Below are 12,495 nucleotides of genomic sequence, written 5' to 3' on the forward strand. Positions count from 1 at the left end.
ATGTCATTTCTTAAAGTAATGCATTTTACAATAATTGTTGAAGTATTACTTATATACTTACTTGCAACCATTTTTATAGTATCATTAAAGTCTCTAATAACCTATTTGGAAGTATGCTTATTCTCTATCTTGAATTATCAAAATTTAGTATGGTATCAAAATTTAATATGGATAACATTTGAACTATTATATTGATGACTTTAATAGTACGTTTATTCTTTATCCTTGAATTATCAAAATTCAGTATGGATAACTTTTGAACTATTATACTGATGACTTTAATATTAAGTTCTAAAAAATATTTTAAAATACCATATTCGAAAATAAAATAAAATTAACACCCTAGAGGACCCTCCTTTGGCGTTTTACTGGTGTCTGCTGATCACATGGGAAATACAGCGCACCCTGGCCAGATTCATGTCGATTATTTTCAACAAGAGACCAGTTGCTGGTGGGGCATTTGGTTAAGTGAAAGTATTGCATGTGGGCCATTTGGTTCAGTGAAAGCATTGCATGTAGGCCATTTGCTTCACTAAGAATATGCAAACACTCCATACAAGAGGCAAAGTCCTATCTTTTATATATATGATGCAATTGTCCCAAAGTCAGACGCATGCATTTGTTACTACCCAAGCCCAGTGGCTCCTTGTCTATGTTGCCACCTTCATCTCTACCCACTCGGTCATCAATTTTCCAGACAAACTTTTTCCACCTCATGAATCATTTCTCTCTCAAACTTTATGCTTTTACATCTTTCCATGCATACAGCTTCTTAGGAAGCCAATCCCAAATTATGGATACCTAACCTTCTCTTCTTTCAGTGTATATACCATGAAAATGATCATTCAAGCGCAAGGGGTCAAGTAGATAGAAACGAGTAATGAAATATTCTCCATCCACGCTTCCTCTATTGGTACCCATCTCACCCTTGCAGTTCTATATATAAAAAGCTCGCATTACAAGTAAAGGAAACGAAGGAAAGGGATCAACCCAAAACAGCTGAAATGGATAACCAGAAACCTTCAGTTTGTGTTCTTGATGCTTCAACTTATGTGGGATTTTGGATTCTTAAAGGACTGCTGAGCAGAGGTTATACAGTTCATGCAGCTATCCAGAAAAATGGCAAGTTGTCTTAACATGCTGGTTTATGTTTAGGACACTCAATCAGATTCAGTTGAATTTTCTCTTTCATTTTTTTGTTATTTATGGTTTTTTTTTTTTTGGATCAGCTGCAGGAGAGACAGAGATAGTGAAGAAAATCAGGGAGATGAAGAAGGTGGAAGAGAGATTGCTGGTGTTTACAGTGGATGTTCTGGACTACCACAGCATTATTGTGGCTTTGAAGGGTTGCTGTGCTTTGTTCTGTTGTTTAGATGATTCAGATGGGTATGGGTATGATGATGTAAGTCGGGCTTAAGAAAATTTCTTAAGAGTATTAATACAACATCCCATTATCTGTTGATTAGTATATAAACATGAAACATGTAAGCTAATAAGTGAAATTTTCATATGATGTGATCAGGATACAACGGTGGATTTGGAGGTGAGAGGAGCAATTAATGTGGTGGAGGCATGTGCACAAACACATGGCATGCAGAAAATTGTGTTCAATTCTTCTTTAACTGCTGCCGTGTGGAGAGAGAATATTTGTTCAGAGGAGGAGGTGGACGAGAGATCTTGGAGTGATCAAGCATACTGCAGAAAGTTAAAGGTTTAGGCTTCTCTTCCTTCACTTTTTCGGACTGAGTTGTGAGTCTTGTGACCCAAATAATTTTCTTTTCTTTTAAAATAATTGTTAATCTAATTCTTTTCCACACCTCACTGGTTACGTGGATAAAATTTTATTATTAATTTTTTTCCTTTTTTTTCTAACATAAATGACAAAACCGCAGCCCATATGAGGATATTTTGAATTATATGCATTCCTGTAACGAAAGGTTTTATATTTTATGTACTAAAAATGTTTAAAATATTTTTTAAAACCACTATCAAACTTATTTAAAGTGTATTTGACAGTGATTTTAGGAAGTATTTTTTATATTTATGATATGTGAAAGATAAAAAATTTCAAATATAAAAAAGTACATTTAATAATGATTTTAAGAAATATTTCTAATTTTTCTAATATTTAAAAAATAAAAATTTTCAAGTATTAGAAATGGTAAAAATAATTTCTAGAAGGGTTATTTAATTAGAAGGGCCTCTCAAAACCCAATTTTTAAAATTTAATCTCCCACCATTTTTTTTTGCATCATTTGGACAAAAATATCTTTATTATTTTTTTGTAAAAATAAACATTTCTTTTAAAACCTACATGTAAATACTTAAAATAGAAAATGACATTTATGTAAAAAATGGATTACTTTTCAAAAAAAAACATGGGAAGAGTTAGATTTTCGATTTTAAGGATTATTTCATCCCTTTTAACCAAATATTTCTTTTTAGAATCACCGTCAAATACATTTTTAGAATGTGTTTTGGAGTAATTTTAGAAAATATTTTTAAAATTTATAACACTTGAAATTTTTTATCATTTGAGTGTTAGAAAAATTAAAAAATTTTTTTAAAATCATTATCAAACAAACTTTTAAAAATGTGTTTAATAATATTTTTATTCAAAATATTTTTAATAAAAGTATTTTCCCCAAAAAAAAATTTTTAGGGAACTTTCTATTAAATATTTATATATCCCAAAAATATTATAAATGATTTTTCAAAAATACCTTCTAAATTTTATCACTGAAAATTTTTATTTATTCAAAATCAGTATTTTTTTAAGACGTACAATGGGCCAAAACTGTTTTGAGACAACAAACTTTTGTTTTCCCCTTTTTCTTTTGGGAGAATTATCTTTTGGGGGTAGATGAGCCCCCAAATTAACAAAAAGTTCATATAACTCTTCAAATTAAGTTGAAGGATATGAAATAGTAACGGACATATACCCTTTAAGAACACATATAAAATATTTTATAAAATAAAGTTAAATAATTTTTTTTTCAATAATTTTTTTTTAAAAAATACTAAATTAAATAAAAGTGGTTTTCAAAAATATTAAATTAAATATTTTTTTTTCAAAAATATTAAATTAATTTTTTTTTTCAAAAATATTAAATTAATTTTTTTTTTCAAAAATATTAAATTAATTTTTTTTCAAAAATATTAAATTAAATTAAAGTATTTAAAAAAATATTAAATACTAAATTAAATAAAAGTAGTTTTCAAAAATATTAAATTAAATAATTTTTTTTTTCAAAAATATTAAATTAATTTTTTTCAAAAATATTAAATTAAATTAAAGTATTTAAAAAAATATTAAATGCTAAATTAAATAAAAGTAGTTTTCAAAAATATTAAATTAAATTAAAGTATTTAAAAAATATTAAATTAAATATTTTTTTAAATATTAAATTAAATAAAAAATATTAAATTAAATAATAGTATTTTTCAAAAATATTAATTTTTTTTCTCCAAATCAACAAAAGACATTTTTGGAAATACTGAAAGATGATATCCTGTAACTCAATTTTCATACTTTCATTGGGTCTTGGGCTCAATTTGAAGAGTTACATGGATCTTTTGTTAATTTGGGACCCATCTACCCCAAAAACATAATTCTCCCTTTTCTTTTCTTATTGGGTGGTGCCCTGGCCACTACAATCATATGAAAAATAACTTCTTTTTTTTTTTAAAAAAAAAAGGAAAATTTTAAATTTGGTGTAATTGTGAGAAGGTTGGAATCAGTGCTTCCTGCTTGAAAATTTTCAGAGGTCTTTCCTTGACCATATACTCGTAAATCTGACATTCTCTCACTTTCCAATAGCCTCTCCCTCTTGGTTTGAATACAATTTTACAGAAATCTTCTTGGTCCATTTAGTTAATGTGTGGACTATCCTTATTTTTTACCCGTGGGTTTCAGTTATGGTACGCCCTCGCAAAGACGCTAACCGAGCAGGCTGCGTGGGCTCTAGCCATGGATCGTATGCTCAACATGGTCTCTATCAATGCTGGTATAGTCGTTGGACCAAGCGTGGCTCAACACAACCCTTGTTCAACAATGTCCTATCTTAAAGGTAACCACCTCTCCATATCATCCATGTAGCTCCTAAATCTATAAACTAAACTAGAAGGTCTTATGCAAGTGATCTTCTTCCATATAAAAATTAGGTATTTAGAAAAGTTTAGAGTCTGTTTGGTAGATACAAAAAGTAGTCTTGATAGAATCATTTTCAAACAGGCCCTAATCACTTCAATTTACAACTTTTATTCATTGCATATGCTAATGACGTGGATATTTGTAGCAGAAGCGGCTCAGATGTATGAAAATGGAGTGTTAGCATTTGTCGACGTGAACTTTCTAGCAGAGGTGCATATAAGAGCCTTTGAGAATGAGTCCACATGTGGGCGATACTTCTGCTTCAATAAGATTGTGAATACTGAGGAAGAAGCTGTCAAACTTGTACGAAGCTTGAGCCCTTTGATCTCCTTACCACCAAAGTAAGATTCATATCCAAAGCTTTGCCTATTTCCATTTGAGCTAAATTTTGTGTTTTTTTGTTATCTAAGAATAATTGCATGTATATATATATATATATACACAGGTATGAGTGCCAAGGGAATGAGGTGCAGAGTGAGAGGCTGAGGAACAAGAAATTAAACAAGCTGGTTGAGGGCACTGCGTATGAGTAATTGCAGTGTGCTAATATTTGCGTGTGTCTCCATCTGATGATGGCAAACTAGCAATATTTTTGTGTTTGTTTTGTTATGGTTAAGATTATTTCGCTTGGTTACTGTTAGTGAGAATTGAGGATCTTTTAAATCAAAGCAAAATCCATTTGAAAATATTAATTAGTACAGCATGCATTGCATATGAGAGAGCAATAACATGAAGCCAGATTTTAAAACTGTCTCACTCTTGAATTATAACATAAAAGATAATTTTAAAACTTCTCACTTTTGAATTTTAAGTAGAACTCACCTTTTTAAAAGATGATATCAATATAAAAAAATTAAACTCGTCTTTTGTAAAACCAAGTTCAAATATAAAACTTTTAACGTAAAAAAAGAACTTGACTTTTTAAAAGATGAATTCAGTTCAAATTCAATGTAAAAAGTAAATTCATTTTTTGAAAAAATAAGTTTAAAATTAAAAAAAATGATGCAAAATATCATATTTTTATATTTATTTTTTAAACAATCATATTTTAATAATATATTTAAAAAATATTTTAAAAAAAATCTTAGCACAGAAGGGTGGGCCAACTAGAGGGATCGTTTTTCAATCATGATTTAGATTGTATTTGATAGTTATTTTGGAAAATATTTCTAACTTTTTTAATATTAAAAAAAAATCTCTTTTAAACGTTAAAAAAATTAATAACATCACTCTCAAAACATGTATCCTCAACGAATAACCCTAACCTTTTTAAGTTGTTTCAAGGTGGTAATCCTGCCATCATCTGTGTCGTTCATCATGGTGGCAATCATCATGTGGAGGGGGTGGCATCCATTATATTTTAATAAAAATGATTTTTTTTTTTTTATGATTATAATAAATCTCATCGAATTTATCATTTTTGGACGTGTTTGCCCATTAGGATCTTCACTTAAGATTCATTTATTGTGGTAATGAAGTACGAAGTCATATGTTATGGGGCTGGGGACGCACATGGAGGGTATGGTAGTACATGTATCATCATTATAATCATGAAAGGAGTCTTACCTTAGTAAATATGCCATGATTGATGGAGATGAGTTCAGCTTAATGGTGATTTCTGAGTGTACGTAGCACTGCTTTTTAGCTTGTCTTCCTTTCTTGTGCGGCCCATGTCAAACATGCGATCATTTGATTTGATATAATTATTACTAAGTCTTAAGAGCATGTCCTAAATTTTGTCTAACAATTTTTGTGTTGTACTCAATTTAAGCTCATGTGGGCCAAGAACAATCTACAACTTAGTATTATAAGATATGAAGTTTAGACAAATCTTTAAGCATAACATCGCTTTAAGAACTTTCTATTAACCGGTCTCATACCATATATTCACCAACAATTTGGTAAGCTTTATTAGTGTAAACTTGTTGGAGGGAATGAAGTCGGACCTTTTTTGTTGATAGCTTTAGAAAATTGCACTTAGTAATATTTCATTCATTGTTATGCTTCTAATATTTTTTTCATCTAATGCCTCAAGCTTTTTGCATAATTTATGGAGTCTTCAACCATTGTCAACCAATAATACCCTTTTTTTTTCTTTTTTTTTTTTTTTCTTTTTTTCATTTTTTAACTTGAAAGTGTAATTTTGAACCATATTGGTAGGTGCCACATACTTTTGAATGTGCTTAATTCCTCTAAAGCCTTGGTTGCTTCATCTCTTCCTAAGCAAAAAAGAAACAATCCATCGAATAACCACCTATAAAATGTATTATAATAATAAATAAATGGAACCTCTCATTGTCGTATGCCAGTTCTATGATGTGGGTCATCAAGGTTTTCCATGTTCTAATAGTTAATAAGTAGTTGTTGCCCATCTTATTTTCGATTAATCTCAAAAACATGCCTTACCATTTAATTAGCCTGCAAAGACTTATTTTCATGTAAGGTTAATTTTGACAATTTTGTTAGGACAGTGAGTTTACATTGTATGTTAACAATTTTGTTCAAATTATTTTTTGGCGTAGAAAACTTTTTAAATAGTGACTTAGGTGGTATTTGTTTTTTTACTTAATTTTAAATAGAACCTTAATGCTTAATAATGTTAAATATTAGGTTGTTTGTTTTTGTAATATTTTATTTTTATTAAGTATTAAAAAATAAAATAAAAAACCAATATGTTATTTTTTTTATTTAGAAAAAACTACATAGTTTGACTTTTTCTATTTAATAAAAAATTATAATAAGTCATGAAAAAAATAGAAAAACAAACAACTTAAATTCTAAAAACAAATTGCTTTCAACAAAAAGCCAAAAAAACAAACACTACCTTACTCTTTATTGAAGATTTAAGGTTGTTGTTCACTCAACTGAAAAGTTACAGGTAAGTCTAAAAAAGATTGAATAAAAGCAAGTTAGTTTTTTTTATAAGATAGGGTTGAATTAGAAGTTTTAATTGAGTTAAAATGTTTTAATTATTTGGAAAGAATTTTAAATTGAGATGTTAGAATAAAATAAAATAAAATTTCCAAATAATAAAAAAAAATTGGAAAGGAATTTTAAATTAAGGGTTTAAAATTAAGAATTTTAAATAGAATTTTTTTATTATTATTTAAAATATGAAATCTTTTTAAAACTTATAAGTTTCTAAATTGTTTTAAGTAAAATATGATTTCCAAATTGATTCTAATTTCACTATTTTTTTTTCTATATTTACCTAAATAAGAAAATAACACTACAATAAGATGTTCATAAAGTATATCAACTCCTCCTATCATTAGTTTCTCTATTAGGACAAAAATATTGATTGTGACTCAATTGCTTGCAAAATTCATATGTTTGTGGAGTTTTAGCTTCCCTAGTATCCATCTCACTATATGTAAACGATTTGATTTTGGTTAACTAAAAGTTAAATGCTTCATTGACTCTAAAGTTACAATTACTGGTCCATCGTATTAAGACCACTCCAAATCATCAAATATGGGATAAAACAAGGGAGCCCATGTTGATAGGTAAGCTTGTGTGGTGTAATAATCTTGTACAAATTGTCAAAAATCAATTTACTAACAATGACAAGCAACAAGAATGTGCGAACATGGGAATTCTAACAAAAGTGTTTTGAGACATGTGCAATACCCCATCTAAAGGTTAACACGATATGTGCAAGGTTTTCTATTATTGTTTCCAACAAAGCGTCTAGTTTTAATGTGAAAACGTCCTTCTACATGATCATACAAAACAACCTCATGTGAACCCGCCTTAATAGCTTTATCCTTTATCTTGACGTCAATATATGAAGTGAATTTTTCACCCAGAGTGAGTTGATTTGCACCATGCTTTTGCCTGATCGTGAAGTAATTATTAACTCGATAGAAAGTTAATTGGATTAAAAATGTTATTGGTAAGTTATGAGCACCCTTAAGGACATCATTAAAAACTTCAGACATGTTAGTTGTCATAATCTCATATCTTCGCTCACCATCATGTGAGAGTGCCCATTTTTCAAGAAAAATCTACTCCAACCAATTTCTAGCCTTGACATTTATCCGCCTAATTGTATTCCTGTAAGAAATAAATTTTTTAACTTTACTCTTCATAGTAGCCCTACACATGAGATCCTTTAAAGTCTTATATTTGAACATTATGCTGAAGTTGCTCGCTAAATGACACATTCAAAATCTATGATAAGCATTTGGCTCAGTCCATCCTGAATAAGTCTCATTTACAACAACTATAATGTTAGGATGACGATCATAGATTAAACACAAGTCTTTCCTTTGTGTCACTCCATCTTTGATACATGCCAAAAACCAACTCCAACTATTTGTATTCTCTCATTCTATAATGACAAAGGCAAGTGGAAATAATTGGTTATTATCATCACATCCCATAAGAATCATCAAAGTCCTTTTATTTTCCATACAAATGTGTCCCATCAATACTAAGAACTAGTTGACAATGAGTAAACCCTTTAATAGATGAAGAGAATGCCTAAAAACCTAGTTGAAATTTTTTTTTCATTTGAGTTGTTTCCAAGAACCATTTTGGAATACACAATACATTCAGAATTTGATTGCACCAAAGCAAGGAAGAAACAATATAACTTTACATAAGACTTGTATCAATCATCAAATAATCGAGTCATTGTCTTTTCTTTTTACCTTCATTGATAAATTTAAGCGCTTCAAAGAATTGTCAATTTTCACACGAGGACTTGAAAATAATGGAATAAAAATTTAATAATATTATTTCAAAATAAAATTAAATATATTATTAAGAACTATTACTCAAAGAGGTATGTGCATTAAAAATGTACATATATAGTATACCCATTGATATTATTGAAATCTAAAAAAGATTCAAAGTGAAAAAAGAAAAAAGAAAAATTAGAATTTCTTATTATGAATTGTCTTAGAAATAGGTATATTTAAATAAATCTAATAAAAAGGAAATAAAAACTAACTTACCAAAAATAATAATTCTAATATAGTAATTAAATAAATAAAGATATAGTAACTAAATATATAATTAATTAAGAGCTATGGTAAGTTAATTACTCCTAACCGCGAGCAGTCACATGCAAAAAGAGTACTCGTCGTACATATATATATATATATATATATATATATATATATATATATATATATAGAGAGAGAGAGAGAGAGAGAGAGAGAGAGAGAGAGAGAGAGTTTCAAAAAGTTCTTACGTTCAGTAACTGACGCAATGGAGGAAGAAGCAGAAATTCAAGAAAATCACGATCTGCCAGAGTTCTCATGGGAAGAAAGATCTCTCCATCTCCTTCAAAACTCAAGGCTCGACAAAGGTCTCTCTGCTTCTCCCTCTCCTTTTTCTCATTTATTTACACCCGCCTCCAGTTCAACTCTTTACTTTGATTTTTCAGACTTCGCCAAGCTCAAATGCCCAAGAAAGGGAGGCAAGAAGCACAGAGTGCGATGTATGAGTAAACCAATGGCAATCCCGGAAGTGATTCTCGAGCTTCAGGAACCAATAGTACGAGAATCGGCTCTCAGATGTCTCAGTACTTTCCTTCTCGAGGTCTCTTTCCGTCCTCAAATTTTCACTTCTTCTTCTTCTTCCAAAACTTTGAATTTCTACAACAATTTGGGATTTCAATGGCTGTTGTAATATCCCAATTCTTTTTCTTTTCTTTTCCTATGATTTTTTGGCAGCTGGTCTCATTGTATTCCAAAATTTTCAATTTTTTTTTTCTTTCTTTGATTCATATTTACTTCCTTGTTGGGTTCCATTTAGTTTCCTCTTGATTACTTGTACGGGCCTTCAATAATTTGATCGTAAAAGATGTGGGTTTTAATTATTGTTTGTTGTTCTTTTATTTTATTTTTCTTTTCTCTCAACAAATCGGGTTTTCCATTGACAGAAAAGGACAGAAGATCCAGAAAATTACTATAGGACCGGCCACTTGCTATTCCATTCCTGCTGTACAATGGCAATCCTGTTACAGGTTATAATGTCGTCAATTCTTTTTTTTTTTTTTCTCAATGTGTTTCCTCTTTCTATCTTTTCAACTCTTTTAGAGCTTCTAAATCTTATTAAATAATCTTTACTTGGTTGCTGAGAAAATGGTGGAAAATGAAAGAACTAAAATACTTAGCACCCAAAAAAGCAAGAATCTGCCTATCTAAGCCTAATCCAAATGGTTGGCTTTAGTGGTCAACCTTTCTAGACACCCGGTTCAAAATTTTATTTCACTGTCTATTCCCCAGTTCTATCAGCAACCAAGTGGAAGTTATTGGGATGGACTGTCTGAAAGTTATGATGTTATAATGGAACAGGAGTTGTTGTCATTTTTCAGAATGATAGGGGATCAAAATCCTAGTGTAAGATCATCCAAGCGTCTAGCAAATGTTCTCACCCTTTTCCAGGTTATAATTTTTCTAGTGGTATGTTGTTTCTTTACTTCCCTGTTTCTTTGAATTAGTCGGGTTTAATGTCTCTGTTTATTGTAGTGCATTGCAGCTAACAGAGAAACAAGACTGCGATTTATTGACAGTAAGATCTATAACACTGCCAAGATTGTCAAAGTTCAGATTTGGTAACTGTTTTTACCAAAATTTTGTGTTACCTATGCTTTATTTCCTTGTTGATAACAGCCTGTGTGCCCAACTTGTTGCAACCTGTGATACTCTATCAAACCCCACTGGAGGTATTTGAGAATGTTCGAGCTGTTGCCTTGTCTGTGATTGCCATTCTATGCCAGGTGCCCGTTTTATTTTTTTGGTTAAATGTACTTCAATAATAGCTTTTTTGGTGTGGAGTTGATGCAATATGGCTTCTTGTTCTGTTTGTCTATTTTGAAGGCTGGAGATCCCACGATCATCCAATGGGCTGTCAAAAGCAATATGGTGGAAATTTGTTGTACTAGCATAGCCATGGGAAATGAGCTCACCAAAGTGGTAAGAACCACCTTCCTATCCTCTCCCTTATTATGGTTTTATTTTGAAATCCTTCTTCCCCTGCTGCTCAGCCATCAGGCATGATGAATTTATATGACTCAAGTATGCAGATTCACTTATATACCTGAACGTATCTTCACAGGTTGGAATGCACATTCTTGAAGCTATAATGCAAGACGAATCGGGCTTACGCTATATTTGTAGTCCAATGAGTGATCATTTGCTACAGAAAATGATGACGACATGGGAGCATCTGGTATGTTTACCAATTCATTCCTTCTTTATTTATTGCATTATGTCTTGTGGAGGTAGAGCTTTCTCATCTTTCCATGCTGCTTGTTCTTCAAAAAATTATTCTCAAAGGTCAATCTCTTGGCTGTGGATGACGACTTCTCTCCTAGGCTTCTTTTTCACAGTATCAGATGCTATTTTCTTGCCTGTTGTGATGTGAGGTGAGCTAGCTGCTTCATTGCGCAATTCAATATTCTATGTGCTCTGTTTTCCTGGATCGTAATCTAGTTCCTGCCCATAATAGTGCTGGGACAATTTGATTTTGATGCCAGGCTTAGATATAACTGCAGAAATATTATGTTTCTCATTTTCCATCATTTTTTCTGATACCATTTTGAGCCTTTTTAATTTTTTTCTCTCCGTGTTTTTCAGGGGACTTAGCCTTGTGAAAGAGAAATTACCTAAAACCATCTCAAATGGTTTTTTTCTTGATATCGTCGGAGTATGTCATGCCCATTCCTTTGTGCTTTCATCTTCTTCCTTTTCACCCTTCCTCCAATTTGATTGTTGTTTTTTTTTTACCTAATGGTGACACTGCTTCTTGTTTGGCTTGCAGGATTTTCCATTGATGGGAGATTTGCTTCAAGAGCTGCTCCTGACAGTTGATAAAATCTACGACTTCTTACCCGATAATCTTGACGATGTTTATGACCATTAAGATAAATCTCCATTCCCATGCTCAACGGTCCTGCTTTTCGGGGGAAAAAAGAAGCAAGATTCCATCCTGTTAGCTCGCTTAAGTGCTTCGTGTAATAGCCATCAACCAAATGGATGCAAAACCAAATTCTTTGTAGCTGCGAAAGTAACATAGAAAATAATAGAACTTAGAGGTTGCATTTCTTTTACCATTTACCGATTTCAACATTTTTATTTTATTTGGCATATTCTCATAAGTTGTCCAACAGTGCTTTTGGTAACCCTTTTAAAAAACAATTATGAAAAACGGTTTTTAAAAATTGTTTTATGATATTTTGTAGAATAAAAAGTTTGTTTGGAATTGAAAAGTTTTTAGCTTATTTTTAATATTTTTAAATATGTTTTAAAAATAATTTTTATATCTAATTCTTTATTTTTAATTATTCCACATGTTTGTATAATTATTTCTTAAAACAATCCTTAAAA

At 30.6% G+C, this 12,495-nt stretch overlaps 2 protein-coding genes across 2 annotated transcripts; both read left to right on the forward strand.

Moving 5' to 3' along the window:
* The first annotated feature begins 877 nt into the window (after nucleotides 1–877).
* LOC117925593 (cinnamoyl-CoA reductase-like SNL6) lies at nucleotides 878–4,803 on the forward strand. The gene is made up of 6 exons (XM_034844651.1): nucleotides 878–1,122; nucleotides 1,230–1,402; nucleotides 1,523–1,711; nucleotides 3,917–4,070; nucleotides 4,302–4,494; nucleotides 4,599–4,803. Exons 1-6 carry the CDS (start codon nucleotides 1,005–1,007, stop codon nucleotides 4,684–4,686), a joined length of 915 nt encoding a protein of 304 aa, XP_034700542.1. The 5' UTR covers nucleotides 878–1,004; the 3' UTR covers nucleotides 4,687–4,803.
* Nucleotides 4,804–9,345: 4,542 nt separating this feature from the next.
* On the forward strand, nucleotides 9,346–12,221 carry LOC117925670 (cell differentiation protein rcd1-like). The gene is made up of 11 exons (XM_034844738.1): nucleotides 9,346–9,470; nucleotides 9,549–9,703; nucleotides 10,047–10,130; nucleotides 10,462–10,551; nucleotides 10,636–10,678; nucleotides 10,780–10,886; nucleotides 10,987–11,082; nucleotides 11,225–11,338; nucleotides 11,446–11,534; nucleotides 11,746–11,815; nucleotides 11,930–12,221. The coding sequence occupies exons 1-11, from the start codon at nucleotides 9,371–9,373 to the stop codon at nucleotides 12,029–12,031; spliced, it is 1,050 nt and encodes a 349-aa protein (XP_034700629.1). The 5' UTR covers nucleotides 9,346–9,370; the 3' UTR covers nucleotides 12,032–12,221.
* The last annotated feature ends 274 nt before the right edge of the window (nucleotides 12,222–12,495 follow it).

Source organism: Vitis riparia, chromosome 11 (genome assembly GCF_004353265.1).
Source record: "Vitis riparia cultivar Riparia Gloire de Montpellier isolate 1030 chromosome 11, EGFV_Vit.rip_1.0, whole genome shotgun sequence".
NCBI classification, from domain to species: Eukaryota; Viridiplantae; Streptophyta; class Magnoliopsida; order Vitales; family Vitaceae; genus Vitis; species Vitis riparia.